General features: G+C 41.6%; 1 protein-coding gene across 3 annotated transcripts in view; it reads left to right on the top strand.

The window, feature by feature from the left end:
* Nucleotides 1-21,982, top strand: part of gba2 (glucosidase, beta (bile acid) 2) — a 33,770-nt gene that overhangs the window by 2,184 nt on the left and 9,604 nt on the right. For all 3 annotated transcript variants that reach the window (XM_024434579.2, XM_024434577.1, XM_024434578.1), the window contains 8 exons: nucleotides 4,614-4,705; nucleotides 4,834-4,949; nucleotides 5,349-5,567; nucleotides 6,038-6,277; nucleotides 6,457-6,559; nucleotides 7,380-7,533; nucleotides 15,039-15,164; nucleotides 16,572-16,756. In XM_024434579.2, coding sequence (XP_024290347.1) covers nucleotides 4,614-4,705; nucleotides 4,834-4,949; nucleotides 5,349-5,567; nucleotides 6,038-6,277; nucleotides 6,457-6,559; nucleotides 7,380-7,533; nucleotides 15,039-15,164; nucleotides 16,572-16,756 — 1,235 coding nt within the window. The remainder of the gene's footprint in view (nucleotides 1-4,613; nucleotides 4,706-4,833; nucleotides 4,950-5,348; nucleotides 5,568-6,037; nucleotides 6,278-6,456; nucleotides 6,560-7,379; nucleotides 7,534-15,038; nucleotides 15,165-16,571; nucleotides 16,757-21,982) is intronic.

Genomic DNA, 21,982 nt, shown 5'->3' with positions numbered 1-21,982 from the left:
AAGATAAAAACAGCCTGTACTATTGGAGTTGGGAATCATGTGGAGAACACACACACACACACACACACACACACACACACACACACACACACACACACACACACACACACAGTATTTTAGATTAATCACATGTGAAAAGATATCCTCAGAGTGGTACAGAGAGGTGATGTCACTGTTTGGTTTGACCTGGCTGGTGGGTGTATTAACATGACAACTACTGCAGACCGACTGCAACTAGATCAACTGGAAAATGAACATCTGTTAGCTTTAAATAACAAAGTAATACAATAATGCTTTAAATAATATGCCAACAGCACTACAGTTGAAGTTGGAAGTTTATATACACCTTAGCCAAATACATTTAAATACATTTAAATTTACAATTTCTGACATTTAATCCTTGTAAAAATTCCCTGTCTTAGGTCAGTTAGGAATCACTACTTTATTTTAAGAATGTGAAATGTCAGAATAATATTAGAGGGAATAATTTATTTCAGCTTTTATTTCTTTCATTGCATTCCCAGTGGGTCAGAAGTTTACATGCACTCAATTAGTATTTGGTAGCATTGCCTTTAAATTGTTTAACTTGGGTCAAATGTTCAGAGTAGCCTTCCACGAGCTTCCCACAATAAGTTGGGAGAATTTTGGCACATTCCTCCTGACAGAGCTGGTGTAACTGAGTCAGGCTTGCCAGCATCCCCCTTTTTCCTCCAAACATAACCATGGTCATTATGGCCAAACAGTTCTATTTTTGTTTCATCAGAGCAGAGCATTTCTCCAAAAAGTATGATCTTTGTCCCATGTGTAGTTGCAAACCGTGATCTGGCTTTTTAATGGTGGTTTTGGTGCAGTGGCTTCTTCCTTGCTGTGCGGCCTGTCGATTATAGGACTAATTTTTCTATGGATATAGATACTTTTCTAACTGTTTCATCCAGCATCTTCACAATGTCCTTTGCTGTAGTTCGGGATTGATTTGCACTTTTTGCACCAAAGTACCCTCATCTCTAGGAGACAGAGCGTGTCTCCTTCCTGAGCGGTATGACGGCTGGGTGTTCCCATGGTATTTATACTTGTGAACTATTGTTTGTACAGATGAACGTGGTACCTTCAGGCATTTGGAAATTGCTCCCAAGGAAGAACCAGACTTGTGGAGGTCATGGCTGATTTCTTGATTTTTCCCATGATGTCAAATCAATTTTTATTTATCACATACACATGGTTTGCAGATGTTAATGCGAGTGTAGCGAAATGCTTGTGCTTCAAGTTCTGACAATGCAGTAATAACCAATGAGTAATCTAACCTAACAATTCCACAACTACTACCTTATACACAAGTGTAAAGGGATAAAGAATATGTACATAAAGATATATGAATGAGTGATGGTACAGAACGGCATAGGCAAGATGCAGTAGATGGTATCGAGTACAGTATATACATATGAGATGAGTAATGTAGGGTATGTAAACAAAGTGGCATAGTTTAAAGTGGCTAGTGATACATTTTTTACATCAGTTTCCATCAATTTCCATTATTAAAGTGAGCTGAGTCTGTATGTTGGCAGTAGCCACTCAATGTTAGTGGTGGCTGTTTAACAGTCTGATGGCCTTGAGATAGAAGCTGTTTTTCAGTCTCTCGGTCCCTGCTTTGATGCACCTGTACTGACCTCACCTTCTGGATGATAGCGGGGTGAACAGGTAGTGGCTCGGGTGGTTGTTGTCCTTGATGATCTTTATGGCCTTCCTGTGACATCGGGTGGTGTAGGTGTCCTGGAGGGCAGGTAGTTTGCCCCCGGTGATGCGTTGTGCAGACCTCACTACCCTCTGGAGAGCCTTACGGTTGTGGGCCGAGCAGTTGCCGCCTATGTAGATATTCCATTTGAAATCAGCACTTTCTGGCTACAATAGTCGTTTACAACATTAACAATGTCTACACTGTAATTCTGATCAATTTAATGTCATTTTAATGGATAGAAAATGATAAATATACTTTTCTTTCAAGAACAAGGACATTTCTATGTGACCCAAACCTTTGAACGGTAGTGTATTTGCAGATTTTGCTGCAGGTACAGTGAAATGCTTGTGTTTACAGTACCTAGCAATATACACAAATCCCAAAAATGTCAGTGTCCAGTGTGTGTGGACAGCGTGTGAATAGAAAAGGTCTGTACACCAGTAGTTATATAGGATGAGCCTTGACTAGGATAGAGTATGTACATATGATGTGGGTAAAACCGTATGTAAACATTATTTAAAGTGACCTGTGTTTAATGACGATGTACATAGGGCAGCAGTCTCTAAGGTTCAGGTCAGGGTACTGGGTGGAGGCTGGCCATTGACTAGTGTGGTGTGTATGTTTGAATGCTGTTGAGCTCTCTTTTACATTAAACAGTCTTCTGGTGCCTGAAGTGAATGAGCTAGGCAAACAGCGAAGAAATGATAAATTAACTCTACTCAACCTCACATTCATGGACTTTGCCTCTTCCTTGAGCTGTCTTTACAAAACAAGATGGCTTAGACTATAGGCCTAACAGTAAAATGAGGGCGTTATCCTTAAAGGTGTGGGCTGCCAGTCTATTTTACGTTGCCCCCCCCGCCCCCACACACAGTTGGTCACCGTGGCAACATCAGTTAATCATTGACTGTTTAGCCTATATTCTTTGAACAGTTCACAGGTAAGAAGGCTACCATCAGGTAGTCTAAAAACCTGCCCTATATTCAGAGCTGGGGTCAATTTGAGTTGAAGGATAGGTATTCAGGATGTGAACTGAAGTAACTATTCCAAATTTGAAAAAAAGTCTATTTTCAATGACTTCTACGCCTCAGTTTATTGACAAGTTATTTCACAAGTTTTGACATTTTAGAATTTAAAATTAAAATACTTCCTGAGTTGACTGCCTTCACTTCGATTTGTCTCCAGCCCTGATTCAGAGGTCTGTCTGTCGCTCAATAGAGCAGGACTGACTGACATTTTTCACAAGGATCCATTGAAGAGGGTCTCTTTGTTTACCTGTGGCTGTGGCCATCATTTTCCCACAACTACAACAAGTCCTATTCAGATCCTATTTGAAGTCGAGCAGACCTGTAACTCTGCCCATTTGTATCCATTTTGTGACTAAATTCAGCAGGCCAAATGCCATTGTCTAATGTCTACAGTAAAGTTGTCAGTATTTCTGAGCTGGCCGTTATGGTGGCAACTTATTTTCTTTGACCCCTGATTTTAAGACCATGTTGAGCTAATAGGCTATTCTGTATTTGATTTGTGGCAGTCTGTGTTCTAATCTAGCATGTGCACCCTGTCGTCTTTAGCGTTCATTGCAGGTTTAGGCCTAAGGCCCAATGGTTTTTAACGGCCTTAGGTCGATAGTCTAATCAATTACCAACACTGTGCCTCTGTGTGACACCCCCCACACACACACATTTTTAAATACTTTATTTGAATCCACAAATTACATTTTCGTCAAATATTCAAACATTTCATAGGTCATGGATATGTGGATACAGAAAGCACATTCTCCATACAGAAAGGCTGCCTGCCTATGACGGGTGACACAGAGTAGTACCTTGCTAGCTGCTTTGCCTTTGTCCTATGCAGGCCTGAAAACTGAAGGCCACCTACTTGTCAGCCTCTATACATGGTAGAGACTCCAGCATTACACGTTTTCACTGATAACCAAGGCTGTTCAGGTGTGACACAAAGGGCTGGTAATTTCAGCAACTTGTGAGCAAAGGCCTGCTCCATGTAGGAGTCAAAAAGAGCAACCCAATACTGAAATGAGTACTTCCACCCGGCCTCTCCCAACATCAACAATATCTGACCCCCACCACTCTGTCCTGCCTGTCTCTGAGCCCACGACAGACAATTCCTCCATTTATCTGGCCAATCCCCCACAATTCCGTGTGTGGGGCGTGTTCTGTTTTGACCCAGCCTTTGTTCAGAGTGCTGAATGCTTGTAAGCAGCTGGGCCTGTATTCAAAACAGGTCATGAACGAGAGAAATAGACAGAGGGAGGAATATGGACAAAGATCAATAGGGAAATGGACAGAGGGAGGAATATGGACAAAGATCAATAGGGAAATGGACAGAGGGAGGGAGAGGGTGAGTAAGAGAGGGAGAGAAGTACAGTGAGGGAGTAAGAGGGAGTGAAATCGAGATAAGGAGAAATGTTATTTTTCCTCTGTCTGCTGTTGCTGTGTATTTGTTAATGAAGTGACACTTCCTCTGCACAGTGACCCGCTTCATCTCGGCCTAACCAATAAGAATCATTCTTAATCATACCATCTACATGGCTACATACTGTAGGACTTTTCCTGAACAGTCCCATAAAACAACACAATACAGCCAGCTGTTCACTGTTCATTGATGTAGGGGTTGAACTTGTTTGAACATGCCATTTGTGCAATGTCCTCTTTCTGCTATGCACCCCCCTCCCTCTCAGGATGTTATTCAGTGATTGTGAAAGATTCTTTGGAATGAGGTATTTAAAAATAAGTTTGTTTACTGATTACACCTACTCTACCTGCTTGTGCATGTTAATGTCCCCATTTTCATGTGGATTCTCAAACAATGTTCGCTTATTATTAACGTGTGTGTGTGTGTGTGTGTGTGTGTGTAGGTATCTCAAGTGGTGGTATAAGAAGACTCAAATAGAGAAGAAGGCTCCTTTCATTGATATGTTCCGAGCCATTCCCCTGAGGCAGATCTATGGTAGGTGGGCACACCATAATGTTCCAATGAACTAGTATCAATGGCTGTATTAATGAATATCACTGAAACTCATGAGTATTGAAACATTTGAAAACACATTTGCTATACTGAAACACCCTCCTTTGCAGGTGCTCCTCTTGGCGGTATTGGAGGAGGTACCATCACGCGAGGCTGGCGGGGGGAGTTCTGCAGGTGGCAACTCAACCCTGGGATGTACCACTACAAAACTGTAATTGCTAACCAGGTATGCTTGGGAAAAGACTGCCTAGCACCTAGTAACACGCTATGTAAGAAGTTAACTGTGAGAATGTCCAGTTTATAAGTCCTGTACACATGGACTACTAATTATCTTAGTTTTCTAAACAGGTTATGCCTTTAACAAATAATATTTTCAAATGGGCTTAAAGCCTCTTAGCTCCAGTTCTTAACTGTTGGTTAATAACAGACCTCCTTCCCAATCCACTGTGTCGACAGGACCTGTTGAGGACTCCACCTCAACCGCTCCTAGTTTAAAGTCGACTCTATTTAGTCTAGTAGGAGTATGGTGAATATGAAGTTCACTTTGTGGCACATGCATTATACTATATATTCAGATCTCTTCCAGCCCTTTTGTCTCCCCATATCCCTCCTCTCTGTCTCCTAGTTCACGGTGTGCCTGCGTCGGGGCGGTCAGACGGTGTACCAGCAGGTGTTGTCAGTGGAGCGCCCCCCCACGCTGCAGGGCTGGAACTGGGGCTACTGCGGAGAGTACGCCTTCTACCACGCCTTGTACCCCCGGGCCTGGACAGTCTACCCCCTCCCTGGGCAGAATGTCACCCTCACCTGTAGACAGGTGTCACCCGTCATCCCCCACGACTACCAGGTAGCTGGGAATGTCCCCCAATGACATGACTTAGCATTGGGTTTCAGTCATGTTGTTGCCACTAAATGTCCCCTAAGGCCATGACTTAGCATTGGGTTTCAGTCATGTCGTTTCTACTTCATCCAATGTGGCTGAAGCAGAGACAGTGTCCCCCCCAAATGGCACCCTATTCCCAATGTAATGCACTACTTTTGACTAGGGCTCTGGCCAAAAGTAGTGCACTATATAGGGAATAGGGTGCATGATGCCTACGCCAGCGTGTCATGCAGCCTTGTCATAAACTTACCTTTTTAACCCTAACCGTTTTATTCTTATCTGTATTTTTTTAAACTGCCTTGTTGGTTAGGGGCTCATAAGTAAGCATTTCACTGTAAGGTTGTATTCGGCGCATGTGACTAATACAATTTGATTTGAAAACCTAAGTTTTATGTGTCTTGGTCTCTGACTCTCCTCTCTCTGTCGTCCTCCAGGATTCCAGTCTCCCAGTGGCAGTGTTTGTGTGGGACATAGAGAACAAGAATGACTACCCGCTGGACGTCTCAATCATGCTCACCATGGTCAATGGGTCAGGCCACAAGGACGACAAGAGTGGGGGCCACTGGAACGAACCATTCCACCTGGAGAAGGCGGGGGAGTCCGTGTCTGGAGTTTTGCTTCATCACTGCACCACAGTGAACCCCTACACTCTGTGCATGGCAGCGCGAGAACAGGTAGATGTCATAAATTCACTATGTTTTTACAGTTGTGCACTGGTAATGTTTCTGTTTATGATTGATCATTTGTTTTCATTGCTATTGACACTTTCCTTTCAATTAAAAAAACACTGGCCATTTGAAGATGGCATAACCATTATCACCTTGTTAACTGTGTGAAATGTGTGTGTGAGAAGTCTGACAGGGAGATCAGTCACCAGACAGCGTTCAGTCCAAAGGGAACCTGTGGGGTGTTGTGGGGTGACCTCATCGCTGATGGACGGCTGGACTCCCCCACTGGTCAGTGGTATCAAACGGCGATCACTGATTACATCAAAAAAAATTGTACATTATTCCCCCCCCCCCCACAAATCTTTTTATTGGATCCCACCCCAGCTCTGTTGTTAAAACGGCTAGCTGGAGCCGACCGAGCGTTGAACCAACGATCTGTAGTCAGCGAAATCTAGAAATTAGGCACTTTTTACTAAATCTATGCAGTTCAAATATTCTTATAGATTGTCATATAATGTAACATCCTTGGGTACAGGAAAGGAAGGGATATATTAGTAATTGTTGGACAACCCTCTGTAAGGGTCGTAGGGTTTGAATGACAGCACCCACATGATTCCTTTTCCAGGTCATAGTCAAGTCTTTTATTGACACTGTTGGGATCAGCTAAACTTTGAACATTGAGATATTAAATAAAGACAGAGACAAAGCCTTGAATAGAAAGAGTTTATAAAAAGCCAGAGACCTTTGGAATGTGTTTAATGGAGGAGAGCGATGTGTTGATATAAGGGAAGTCCGGTGGATATCTGTGGGTCAGGAGGTGAGGGGTGAGTCTTAAGGGAGTAATCAGGGTTGCTATCTGGTTACCTACTTTCCTGTGGAGCCATAAGACACTCCTCTTCCTTACAGTTTAAGTAGGATGTATTTAAACTGTGATGTCTGAAATCTTTAGTTGTCTGATTTTCAGCTGTACAGAACCTTTGGGAAGGATTAAACATGGCTAAAGCTTCTGTAGTGTCCGTGGGTTATTTACTCTGAAAAAGAAGAACCTAACAACGCCTTGACATTCACTCTCCTCCTCCTTCCCCACCCCTCCGCCTCGTCCCCCCAGGTTCCAGTCCTCCCACCCAGAAGGGAGAGAAGGTGGCAGCAGCCCTGGCAGTGGGCTGTCCAGTGCCGGCTCAGGGCCACAACGATCTGGAGTTTAGCTTGGCGTGGGACATGCCTAACATCACATTTGGCTCCAGGGAGAGGGAACACGTCAGGTAACATTTAAAAAATAGGTAGAATTCAAATTGACAATCTGTCCTTGTTTATTATAGTGGTCAGTATCTCCAGACTAGGAGGAACAACTTAGTTTTTTAATTTTCTCAATAAGCTTCATATTAAAAGGCCATTCTGATCTTGAATTTACCGCTCTCTCTTTTTCTATGCAATATGACTAAAAGCTGTCCCGACAGAGACCGGGTTTCAATTCACCGGCGGGGAGGAACAACTAGTTTTTATGACATGTCAGTGAGATGAGCCTTATTGTAAATTGGACTAATGGACTCAATTTATTTCCTCATCCGTTGCTTTCCCCCATTCCTCTCAATCTGTTCTACTTTCCTCTGTCTCAGCTCAATTTTCAACAACGTACACTGCATGCTACACCTCAAGTTAGTCAGGTCTTTAAATAAATAAAAAAAATAGCCCTTTTTTTCATGGTATCCAATTGGTAGTTAGTCTTGTCTCATCGCTGCAACTCCCGTACGGGCTCGGGAGAAGGTCGAGAGCCGTGCATTCTCCGAAACACGACCCAACCAAGCCGCACTGCTTAGCACAATGCCCACTTAGGGACGGCAGGGTGGCCTAGTGGTTAGAGCGTTGGACTAGTAACCGGAAGGTTGCAAGTTCAAACCCCCGAGCTGACAAGGTACAAATCTGTCGTTCTGCCCCTGAACAGGCAGTTAACCCACTGTTCCTAGGCTGTCATTGAAAATAAGAATTTGTTCTTAACTGACTTGCCTAGTTAAATAAAGGTTAAAAAAAAAACTAAAAGCCAGCCGCACCAATGTGACGGAGGAAACACAGTACACCTGGCGACAGTGTCAGTGTGTATTGCACCCGGCCCGCCCCAGGAGTCGCCATTGTGCGATTGGACAAGGACATCCCTGCTGGTCAAACGTCCTAACCCGGACGACCCTGGGCCAATTGTGCGACTCTCCGGTGGCCAGCTGTTACAGCCTGGACTCGAACTCAGAATCTCTAGTGGCACAACCTTAGACCACTGCGCCACATGGGAGAGGCTCTTGTCAGTTAGGTCTGACGTGAGGAAAAGTTGCTGTACACTGCATACTTGATGCTAAAATATGCTTTATCCTTGAGCAGTGGTTCCCAAACTTTTTATAGTCCTTCAAATGTTCAACCTCCAGCTGCGTACCCCCTCTAGCATCAGGGTCAGCGGACTCTCAAATGCTCGTTTTTGCCATCATTGTAAGCCTGCCACACGCACTATACAATACATTTATTAAACATAAGAATGAGTGAGCTTTTGTCACAACCCGGCTCGTGCGAAGTGACAGCTCTTATAGGACCAGGGCAGAAATAATAACCAATAATTTAGCTCTTTATTTAGCCGTGGTTGCCAAGGGCATCAGTGTCTTAACAGCACGATTTTCCAAGGCAGGATACTCTGAGCGCAGCCCTATCCAGATATCTGGCAGTTGCTTCTGATTTTGAAATTCAATTTTCACAGAACTGCTTGTTGCAATTTCGACGAGGCTCTCTTGTTCAGATATCAGTGGATTGTAGGCAGGGCATGAAAGGGATAACGAATCCAGTTGTTTGTCATCCATTTCAGGAAACTACATGCATAATTGCGTACCCAACTCACTCAGGTGCTTCGCTATATCACATTTGTCATTGTCCGTAAGCTTGAGTTCATTTGCACACACAAAAAATCATACAATGAAGAAAGACCTGTGTTGTCCTTGTTAATGCTGACAGAGAAGAGCTCCAACTTCTTAGCCTCATTTCTTTTGTCCCGCACATTGAATATAGTTGCAGAGAGTCCCTGTAATCCTAGATTCAGATCATTCAGGCAGGCCAGTTGTGTGAGAAACTCGTCATCATCAAGCGGTCAGACAAGTGAAAATGGTCAGTAAAAGAAACTTTAGGCTCGTCTCTTCATTTAAATTTTTTTTGTCAATGCTTCCCCCCTTGATAACCAGTGCACTTCTGTATGTTGTAAAAGCATTACATGGTCGCTGCCCATATTGCACAGTGCAGAAAATACACAAGAGTTCAGGGGACTTGTTTTACAGTGAAAATGGTTAACTTTGTTAGTCTCCCAAATGTCTTTCAAGCTGGATGCTGCAGTGTAACCAAGTGGCGTAGGGAGCAACTGCTTGCAAGCGCATTACCACTCCACTATGTCTCACTGTCATGGCTTTTGCGCCAACACATCTTGACCACCAAAGTCCATTTGATGTCACAAAGCTGTCCAGTACTTAAAACGTTTCCTCGTGTTGTCCTGGTTTCCAGTGGTTTGCAAAAGAGGATGTATTCCTTAATATACCCCCATAAATGTAATGGACATATACTAGGAGCTGTGCCAGGCCCGCCACGTCTAACTCATCCAGCTGTAACGCATAGAATTCGCTGGCTTGCAAAGAAGTAATTGTTTAAAAACATGTCATGTCACTGATGTCATGAAACAGTGTTTGATGGAGTCATTGTCTGTAGTTTTTTTTTTTGCCTTTTCCCCCAGCATTGTCCCAGGCATATCTGCAGCAGCAGGAAGAATGAAGTCCTCCACAATAGTTTGGGGCTTGCCTGTCCTAGCAACTCCTCTACAATAGTATGGGGCTTGCCTGTCCCAGCCACTCTGTAGCTCACCATATAAGTTCTTCCTAGCCCCTTCTTATTAATGGTATCTGTTGCTTTTATACATGTCTTACTACTCGAAAGTTGTCTTAATTTTCGCTCAAAAAACTCTTGTGGCTTATTTTTCAAATTGGCATGTTTTTTTTTTAAATGTCTGCGCAAGAGTGAAGGTTTCATAGAGTTGTGAGATGGTACTTTTGCACATATAACACACTGTGGCTGAGGAAAGGCACTACTCCCAATTTAAGTGAACCCCAAATCAATGTAGTTACCATATTTGCGTCTCTTCGATGGTCCAACGTCCCTGTCTGTTCGGCGCTTTCCTCCGGGGTAAGGGGGCAGGTAGTAGCTCTTCGGCTGCATCAGATTCACAACTGTCAGTGTCCATGCTAGCTGGGCTAACAACAAATGTAGAATTACTGATGCTAGCATTGGATGTGCTCGAGGAAGCAGAACAATGTGTCGTCGACGGGTGTAGTACTGCTGGTAGTAGCAGTACTACCAGTAGAGCTGATGTGTCTCTGGACGCGGGCCTTAATTTTTTTTAAACCAATTTTATAAATTTTCGACCAAACGGAATTAGCAGCAGCTACATACGGACCGTTAGTGGAATTCCTACGAGAGAGTAACGGTTAATGTGATTGGATGTTAATTATTTGACGAGGCTACCTGTTTTTGACATTGTGGTGTTATTTCGCTGAACACTAGATGGTTTAATTTTATTTTTGGCAGTGAAACAAGGATACTCAGGCGAGGGGGGGGGGGGAGAAACTCGCCCAAATGTATAGCCCCATTTGTAAAAGTTCAATGGAATGTTTGAAAATGTGAAGTATTTTAATTTAAAAAAATGTGAATCACATTTTTATTTGGCATACCCCAGTTTGAAATACCTGTCCTAGAGAATGTCGTGACTCATTAATCTGATGACTTTTGTTTATTTTATCAACTATGTTTAATTGTTACTTGGTTTTAAATTAAATTAATCATGTAACAATTAAACTCAATAGGAATTTTGGGAACAACGAAGTTGTTTAACGAGTTACCATCTCCCGACTTAAACTCTAAAGATCTACAGATATCTCTTCCATGAATATGTCCCTTATTAAACATGAGTCTGACTTTCTGGCACCTTTTGATCCTCACCAAGGAGAGAGTCATGAGGAGGATAGATCAAACTCCGAATGACATGTGCAACACACAATCACAGGCTCCAGTTACACTGCCTCAGGTGTACACACACTCCTGTCCATTACTGTAAACCTTGTAACTGCTACTCACTGGAGCACAGCATTTTCAGTGACATGTAACCACAGGGCAGCCTGGGTAAATCAAGACTGCTTTATATATATTTATTTATTGAACACCCAAACCAAAAAAAAATGGTTTGGCAGGTGTAGCGTACATCAGATTAGTTACAGTAACATCTTTGAATTAGATTATCTTTGAGTACGAAACCCATTTTCCCAAGTATTCCTGGCCTCTCATCATATGTTCTTAAAGAAAAGGGCATATGCTCCAGATATTGTATTTCTTTATCAATGTCTACCCATTGTGTCACAGGGGGGGGGGTTGCCAGTAGGACCTTCAACAGGTACTTGTCTATTGTGCAAGTTATCAGGTATTTCATCCAAATACAAAGACATTCATGTCAAAACCCATTATTATAGTAAGTTTCAATTGCGGGGCAAGACCAAAAGATATGAGACTGATCTGCCCAGTTATTTCAGTGTTATGTTCCTCCTCCCATTTCTGTTCCATATAGTTCGTAGAGTGTTTCTTTGAGGATAGAATACTCAGGTAAAGATTAGATTATTTTTTTATAAAAAAAATATTTAAAAAATTATACTCCAAGTTATGCATTAGTGAATTTCTGAGATGCCCAAGTGTCAATCACTTTTATTTATTTAAAAAAAGTAGTCGAAGGTGCCTCCCGAGTGGCACAGCGGTCTAAGGCACTGGAACGCAGTGTTGCAGCGTCACTACAGCCAGGCTGTGTCACAACCGGCTGTGACTGCGAGTCCCATAGGGCGGCGCACAATTGGCCCAGCGTCGTCCGGGTTAGGGGAGGGTTTGGCCACAAGGGCCCTTACTTGGCTCATCGCTCTCTAGCGCCTGCAAGCTGATTCGGCCGTCAGGTGAACAGTGTTTCCTCCAACACATTGGTGCGGCTGGCTTCCGGGTTAAACGAGCGGGTGTTAAGAGGGCGCATGACTCGACCGTCCCCTCTCCTGAGCCTGTCGGAGTTGTAGCGATGAGACAGGATTATAATTGGAATCACGAAATTGGGGAAGAAAAAAAAGCAAAAGTGTTGAACCTGCAGGTACCTGTAAAAAATCTACTTTATCCAAGCCATATTTTTTACTTAGGTCATGGAAGCTCTAGATCCCCATTCCTTATCGTCCTAAATAATGTGATCCCTCTCTGCATCCACTGTTTAAATCTGTTATCCTGAGTTGTAGGTGTCTTATGCGAACCAACTCAGCAGTTTGACCTCTGTCTAAATGGAGTTGCTTTACTATCCTAAACCATATCTTAAAAGATAAATGTATCCACTGATTTTGTATCCACTATATTTCTATTACCCAAAACTGACTGTATAGGCATCTCTGTCAAAGTAGTCTCGATGGCTTTCCACTTGGATTCGTATTCTGAATTGCACCAACACACCCAAGGTCTCAATTGGGCTGACACAAAATAACATTTTAGGCTTGGTAAGCCCCCAACTGTTTAGGTGGGATTTCTATGGGCAGTGAATGGAACAAATACATTAATCTCGGCAGCATATACATTTTGATTTGTTTCAATTCTACTAAGAGCCAAAGGAAATGAATTCCACCTGTCCAGGTCATCATATTTTGATGGGAATGTATTTCATGTCATAAAGTCTGGGTGTGTCTTTCATTAGATTTACATCAAGATAATTAATGGATGAAGAGGTCCACTGGAAGTTGTTCTACCTGCTCTTCAGCTCTTGCTGTGGGGTATAATTACAGTTGAAGTCAGAATTTTACATACACCTTAGCCAAATACATTTAAACTCAGTTTTTCACAATTCCTGACATTTAATCCTTGTGAATATTCCCTGTTTTAGGTCAGTTAGGATCACTACTTTATTTTAAGAATGTGAAATGTCAGAATAATAGTAGAGGGAATCATTTATTTCAGTTTTTATTTTTCATCACATTCCCAGTGGGTCAGAAGTTTACATACACTCAATTAGTATTTGGTATCATTGCCTTTAAATTGTTTACCTTCGGTCAAATGTTTCGATAGCTTCCCACAATAAGTTGGGTGAATTTTGGCCCATTCCTCCTGACAGAGCTGGTGTAACTGAGTCAGGTGGGTAGGCCTCCTTGCTCGCGCACACTTTTTCAGTTCTGTCCACAAATATTCTGTAGGACTGAGGTCAGGGCTTTGTGATGGCCACTCCAATACCTCAACTTTGTTGTTCTTAAGCCATTTTGCCTCAACTTTGGAAGTATTCTTGGGGTCATTGTCCATTTGGAAGACCCATTTGTGACCAAGCTTTAACTTCCTGACTGATGTCTTGAGATGTTGTTTTAATATATCCACATAATTTTCCTTCCTCATGCTGCCATCTAGTTTGTGAAGTGCACCGGTCCCTCCTGCAGCAAAGCACCCCCACAACATGAAGCTGCCACCCCCGTGCCTCACGGTTGGGATGGTATTCTTCGGCCTGCAAGCCTCCCCATTTTTATTCCAAACAAAATGATTGTCATTATGGACAAACAGTTCCATTTTTATGGGGGTTTTGGAGCAGTGGCTTCTTCGTTGCTGAGCGGCCTTTCAGGTTATGTCGATATAGGACTCGTTTTACTGTGGATAAAGATACTTTCGTACCGGTGTCCTCCAGCATCTTCACAAGGGCCTTTGCTGTTATTCTGGGATTGATTAGCACTTTTCGCACCGAAGTATGTTCATCTCTAGGAGACAGAAAGCATCTCCTTCCTGAGTGGTATGGCGGCTGTGTGGTCCCATGGTGTTTATACTTGCGTACTATTGTTTGTACAGATGAACATGGTACCTTCTGGTGTTTGGCAATTGCTCCCAAGGATGAACCAGACTTGTGGAGGTCTTGGCTGATTTTCTTTTGATTTTTCCCATGATGTCAAGCAAAGAGGCACTGAGTTTGAAGGTAGGCCTTGAAATACATCCACAGGTACATCTCCAATTGACACACTCTAATTGACATCATTTATCAAAAGCTTCTAAAGCCATGACATCATTTTCTGGAATTTCCCAAGCTGTTTAAAGGCACAGTCAACTTAGTGTATGTATGTAAACTTCTGATCCACTGGAATTAATCTCTGTAAACAATTGTTGGAAAAGTTACTTGTCATGCACAAAGTAGATATCCTATCTGACTTGCCAGAACAATAGTTTGTTAACAAGCAATTTGTGGAGTGGTTGAAAAACGAGTTTTAATGACTCCAACCTAAGTGTATGTAAACTTCAGACTTTAACTGTATATACTGGGTCTTGTGTACGTCAGTCTAGGTACTTGAACCTGGGGTCTTTAAGGAATAAAAGAACATCATGAGGATTCATGCATATCTTATGTTCACTACCGCTTACTGTTACTCCCTACGAAGACTACTTCTGTGTGCACTTAATCATGACAATGCGTCATCACTGTGTTATTATGGGCCTTGTAGACTACTGTATTCGCCTGCTACTTGGTAACAGCTATTTTTGAATGCGTGATCATGGAATGTTGTCTCACATTCCTTATTTGAATGCAGTTATTTTAAGTCTGCTCTGGATAAGTAATGTAATATATTTGATGGCTGCCCATGGGTCCTGGTTAAAAGTAGTGCACTATTGTAGAGAGAATAGGGTACCATTTTGCACACAGCCAATGTCTTTTGTGTATGTGTTCTAGGAGGTACACGCGTTTCTTCGGTACCAAGGCGGACGCGGCTCCCTCTCTCAGCCACCACGCGCTGACACACTACAGACTGTGGGAGAGGAGTATCGAGGAGTGGCAGAGACCCATACTGCAGGACAGGTACCTACCTTCAAAGTATTCACACCTCTTGACTGTTTCCACATTTTGTTGTTACAGCCTGAATTTAAAATGTATTAAATTGAGATTGTCACCTGCCTACATACAATACCCCATAATGTCAAAGTATAATTATGTTTTTGAGTAGCGAATTTCAAACAGATTCAACTACAAAGACCAGAAAGGATTTCCAGTGCCTTGCAAAGAAGGGCACCTATTGGTAGATGGGTCAAAAAAAGAAGCAGACATTGAATATCTCTTTGAGCATGATGACGTTTTTAATTACACTTTGGATGGTGTATTAATACACCCAGTGACTTCAAAATTACAGGCGTCCTTCAAACTCAGTTGCTGGAGAGGAAGGAAACCGCTCAGGGATTTGAACATGAGCCCAATGGTGACTTTAAAACAGTTAGTTTAATGGCTGTGATAGGAGAAAACTGAGGATGGACCAGAAACATTGTAGTTACTCCACAATACTAGCCTTAATGACAAGTGAATAGAAGGAAGCCTGTACAGAATACAAATATTCCAAAACATGCATTCAGTTTGCACTAAGGCACTAAATTAAAACAGCAAAACATTTGGCAAAGAAATTAACTTTGTCCTGAACACAAAGCATTATGTTTGAGGCAAATCCAACACATCCCTGAGTACCGCTCTTCATATTTTCAAGCGTTGTGGTGGCTGCATCATGTTATGCTTGTCATCGGCAAGGACAATGGAGTTTATGGGGGGCAAATAGAGCTAAGCACAGGCAAAATCCTAGAGGAAAACCTGGTTGTCTGCTTTCACGGGGAGACAAATTCACCTTTTAGCAGGTCAATAACCTCAAACACAAGGCCAACCATAAATTGGAGTTGCTTACCAAGATGACATTGAATGTTCGAGTGGCCTAGTTACCGTTTGGACTTTTAAATCTAGCAATGATTAAGAACCAACTTGATAGAGCTTGAAGAATGTAAAAAATAATAATGTGCAATATTGTATAATCCAGGTGTGCAAAGCACTTAGACTTACCCAGAAAGACTCACAGCTGTAATCACTGCCAAAGGTGTTTCTACCATGTTTTGACTCGGGTGTGACAACTTATGTAAATGAGAGATTTTTGTATTTCATTTGCAGTAAATTATCAAATATTTAATGTTTTCACTTTGTTCATGTGTATATGGTGAGAATTTCTTTTTAATCCAATTTGAATTCAGGCTGTAACTCAAGAAAATGTGGAATAAGTCAAGGGTGTATGAATACTTTCTGAAGGAACTGTACATTTTCTGAAGACCTTGTAATACATGTTCAATAACAAACACATAGTTTTCTTCACATGTTCAACTTGAACAATGAATGTGTGTTTTTACATGTGAAAAGTCACAACATCTGCAATGGTAGTCAACTATCTGTCTGTGGTAGCTCTCTCCCGTCCTGGTACAAATCGGCTCTGTTCAACGAGCTATACTTCGTGGTGGACGGGGGGACGGTGTGGACGGAGCTGCCTGAGGACAGCGATGTCAGTGGGGGGCTGCGGAGTGAAGACGGGGGGCTACCCGCCCAGCCTGCCATCATCAAGGAGTACGGTCGCTTTGCCTACTTAGAGGGTAAGGGGTAATAATTTAACTGACAGTAATAGTGTGTGTGTGTTACTGCTGGTGAAGTTGTGGGTTTTGGGCCAAATTTTAAAGTCCTCCTCCAGCTATTTTGTTAACTTTTCCTGTTGAGAAATTATACAAAGGAATAAATACAGTATTGTACACACACACACACACACACACACTTAAGGCGTTTGAGCGAAAGTGTTTTTTTAGACAACTGAAGTTCAAGCAGTTGGCACTCTGCATCCCCCTGCATGTTTGTGAGAATCATTGAGCCTCACAGTGGACGCGTCATAATACCCTTAACCTAACGGTCAAACATGGAAATGGTTCCAATCGTTTTTTGTTTTTTTTCACCATTCATTTTATCAATTGTGGATTTTTAGAAATAGGGGCTGGCGTGACATTTTTATAACAGTGTAGATCTCTCTTGGACAAGGAGACTTGTCAAAATATTTATCTCTATTTACTCTGATTCTAAAAATCCTAATTAACATAAAAGTAGACAGAGTGAAAGACTACAAATCCCTGCAAGTTCCTGCACATCTCTAGCTGACACTTCTGCCATCAGCTAGCTAGCTACTAGCAACTGTCGTGTCTTGGGCTATGCCGGATTAAGTGATATGACATGCTATTCTATAAAATCCTTTATGTAATTAATATTACCTGATTGAGCTAATCATGTAAATGCAATTAACTAGAAAGTTGGGGCACCACAAAATAATATTTATAGAGCTGTTATCTTTCGAATAACTCTTAATGACCTAGTAATATTTTACATCAATAGCAATCGTCACCTTATTTCAGTCTCAACCAATAATTTACAACTTTCAGATATCTTCACGAACCCTGGCTAACAAGTTGAATCAGCAATACAAAATTGGGTTTAATTATTTATCTACTAAATACCTAACTAATTACATAAACACAGAATGAATCATACCTTGATTACAAATTATATCATAAAGGAAAACTTCCCTAGCGGACGGAACAGATATGACAACTGGTTACACAAAAGGGGGCTGGCTTTGAGTGAAAGAGCCGGAAGACTGAAGGGAGAAGCAATGTGTCTGTCGTAAATACAGAATCTTATGCATTCTAAATTGCCACCCATTTGGAAAAGGAAAATGCAATAAATATTTACTCAGAGCTGCGCTTCGGCAGGTTGGTGGTAGATGGAAGGCCGTGTTGCCCAACAGAGTCCTTTGAAGAATGTCTCTGCTTGTAAATAGGATACGTTGTAGTAACATTGTTGTGTGGTAGACGGCATACTCTGTCTGTTCTTTCCTAGCCCACGTTTGCAGCTGCTGTTGCTAACTCAACGGCTAGGAGCTATCACTTCTGTAGTGAATAAGAGTTCAAAGTTCATAACCATTCGCAACCAAAGCTCACGCTGATGTTGGCTTCGTTCTGTAGTTGACATCTGAACCATTCTGACATCAGATCGTCATCCTAATGTACCCGGAACAGTTGACATGTTAGTCCTTTTAATGTATGGACCGTCGTCCTCACATCCTCGGAACAGGAGGTTACATTTTCGTCAAGGCTTTAAATAGTGGAGGGAGAAGGGTGTGTTTTCATAGTTTACAGCCCATGTCAATTCACAGGGGCGGGTCACTGATTGAGCAGAGCCCTAACCTTATGAAAACACATCTCATTTGGAAGCTAAAATTACATTGAATCTTTTCACCAATAACTTTATATTCAAACATTTAAATTGAACAACAATTCTATGTGAATCCGATAACTATGTGCAGACTTTCCACTGTAGAGTGTCACCCTATCATTGATGAGAATGTCTCAGATGACAACCAAACTGACATCATATTCATTAAGTACCACCGCATATGTTCAACTGGTCGGATAACCAGAATATGGTTCATTTCCCCCCCCACCTTCTGATGTTCCCAGAATCTCTATGTTAACCAAGGGATTTTCAAATGTCACATCAGTAGGGTAGAGGGAGGAGAAAGGGGGGAAGAGTTATTTATGACTGTCATAAACCTACCCCCAGGCCAACGTCATGACACTACCTTGATCCAAAACTAAATATATATTGGAAAAAATGATATTTACTGTTCCAAAATGTAACTAATATTTGTTGTATTTATGCATTTAGTCTTGTCATGTACAGAATACTATCCTAGTAGCAATCAGATATTTATGTTCCATGAATACTAGGCTAGTATTTTGCAAAGAAGTCATATAGCTAGAGATGGTATTACCAACATATACTTATTTTAGCAGGTCATCTTCTCCATCAACTGGTAGAAGTCTATTTAACCCCTTATTTCTGCCAACTACACTGAACAAAAATATAAATGCAACGTGCAACAATTTCAAAGATTTTACTGGGTTACAGTTCATATAAGGAAATCAGTCAATTGAAATAAATACATTTGACACTAAACTATGGATTTCACATGACTGGGCATACATATGTGCATTTGTTGGGTCACAGATACCTAAATTGATTTATTTTTAAAGTAGGAGTTTTTTGCACATTTTTGAGAAAAGCTTTTTGTGCATATGGAACATTTCTGGGATCTTTTTTATTTCAGCTCATGAAACATGGGACCAACACTACATATTGCGTTTTATACTTTTGTTCAGTATATATGAACAAGGTGAAATCTACTTCAATACATAATGTCCGAATGCACTGCTGTATTAAAGCAATTCAGAACTAACTCGTTGACATGTTCTGTTGCAGATTCAAAGACCAGATGAATTCATTGCAGAATATATTTATCATGAATGAGTAAGCATGTTTATTTGACAAGGATACACCTAGTCACCCATCAACACCTGAACTCCAGTGATTACATTGTTACGAAGAAGTCAAAATACATATACCTTTTAATACATAACATGTAAACATCTGACATTGAAGTAAAGATTTAAATGATTTAAAAAAAAATCAATGCCACAAATCTGGGACATTGAGCACCACATTCACAATTATTATCAGAGTGCACAGATCTTCTGCTTTTCCACTTTAGGAATTAGACCAGCAGAAATAGAACAAAATGTAAACGGCATATTGTAATTTTGGTGGGTGAGTTACAAATGGAAAAACTGGTTGTGTAAGGTAGGTTTTATATAAAAATACTAGGTGACCCAGAATGATAAACAGACACTGAACAAAGAAGCCATGCCTAAACACAGCTATATCAACACCCTTCTGGTCCGTGTTGCTGCTGTCAACTGTGAGCAGCACATTTACTACTGCATTCAGTTTGAACCCCAGAATAAGCAGGAGGACAGCATTACACCGGTGGGGAAAAAAGGTATCAAAAACAGTAAAACACTTGACATCTAGACTCAGAAACACGTTCATCAAATCAGGAGAAGAACAAGTGAAGGAAGCAGCAAAGGGGACGTGGGTTTATAAACGAGATAAGATGGAGAGGTCCGACGTGTCCAAAGTTGAGGGACCATGGAGGCATAAAAGACCGTGTGGAATAGGCGGTAGCTAGAGGGATGGTTGGCCATGGAATAAACATATAAAATGGTGTGCTTATTTACCCCCTTTTTAATTTTTTTTTAAAGGTAATTGTCACATCTGGCCCATGCCCTGGGTTCTCAGCGTGGGTCCCCCAACATCATTTTGTCAGTTGCAGCATTCAAATCATGGTCATTGTGTCTGAATCACAACATTAAAGACTGAGTGATCACATTGACCATGAGCAATACAACTTAAGTATTGAGGATAGCATTTGGTTGACAACATTGTGGTTTACCCAATGTCTACTGGGTGCGAATGATAGAAGAATCTTACCTAGGCTTTAGGTCCATTTGAGTCTTTGGGGTCACTTAGACTTGCACATCAACCAGTACTGGGACCATTGGAGGCTTGGGATGCTTGCTCTCAAAGTGCTGCTTGAATGTCTTTGAGTCTCAAGTCTGCATCTATAAAGGTCAAGTACACAATGGAGGAATTAATAATCTGTGGCTTAGATTGAATTCAAAGTTGACACAAATGATAAACTCAGCAATATGATGCAACACACTACTACACATACGAAAGACTATTGCACTGGCCTGTGTGGTACAGACTACACACGGAGAGGAACCTAAAGGCACATCCAGTACCAACCAATAATACTCACCCCGATGGGCAGGTGTGGACCAGTGCTGCCTTGGCTGCAGTCTTAGTTCGCAGCTACTCTCTCCTTAGCCGCCGCCATGGAATCAGTCAACAACTTCAACTTGAGTGCAGCATGCGTTTATGCAGTATAGTATCAGTATATAAAGTACAGTGTTGACTCGGATGCTAATCAGTCCATCTGAGACCTCTCAAAGCCAGACTAAAATAATACAGTTAGCTAGGGTAGCTACAATTTTGGAACTTGAAGTAGGCTACCGACACCTCACCCACAGACGCAAACAAACTATCAAGAATGCCTGGCCCTGGCTTCACCATATAAGTTACCTAGCAAGCTAGACTGTTGGTTTATTAAAGGTAAACTAGTTTTTAGGATTTTCTCAAGTATTTAAATGGCTAGACAAACTGCTAATGTAGTCCTCTATCCAGGCTAATGTTGCTAGATAACAGGCATTTTCAATTAAACATTCCCAAGACCGTTCACTGAATTGTTCATTTAAATAACTTCAGCCAATTTATTAATTAGTCAATATAGTTCATCCAGAGATTCTTACCTTTTGCCTCAATTTTTAAGCAGTCTCATCCAGATAATCATGGCCCTGGTGAGTGACGTAAAGCTTAAGAGACAGGCATTTATAGATCTGTATTATTGCTCATTAACATTTCATTTTTGGGGGATAAATGCAGTCGGATATATTGAATTGTCACCTTGTCCGAGACATTTTATACGGTTATCAAAACTTCACACCAGGGGAAGCCCAAATGAAACACAGCTCTAATTTGAAGTGTTTTTAAAATCCACAATGGATCAAATGGATGGTGAAAAAATTATTGGAACCATTTCTGTGTTTGACCCCTAGGTTTTATGGGTATTATGACTCATACTGTGGTAGACTATAGAGAACAGCCCAACAAACACACACACACACACACACTTGTGCCGTGTAATGTAGATGACTGCACCGCCTATTAAATTTTACCTTTTTTTTTTTTGTTAGGCAAATTTTGTAATCAACGAGGTGGCTGGAGGGGGGTCTTTATAAATAGGTAGACTCCAAAATGACACTGTCCTCGTTAGTATAGTGGTCAGTATCCCCCGCCTATGACACGGGGGCTAGGAGACC

The sequence above is a fragment of the Oncorhynchus tshawytscha genome, linkage group LG10 (genome assembly GCF_018296145.1).
Source record: "Oncorhynchus tshawytscha isolate Ot180627B linkage group LG10, Otsh_v2.0, whole genome shotgun sequence".
NCBI lineage: Eukaryota > Metazoa > Chordata > Actinopteri > Salmoniformes > Salmonidae > Oncorhynchus > Oncorhynchus tshawytscha.
This window is presented reverse-complemented; position numbering and strand designations above follow the sequence as displayed.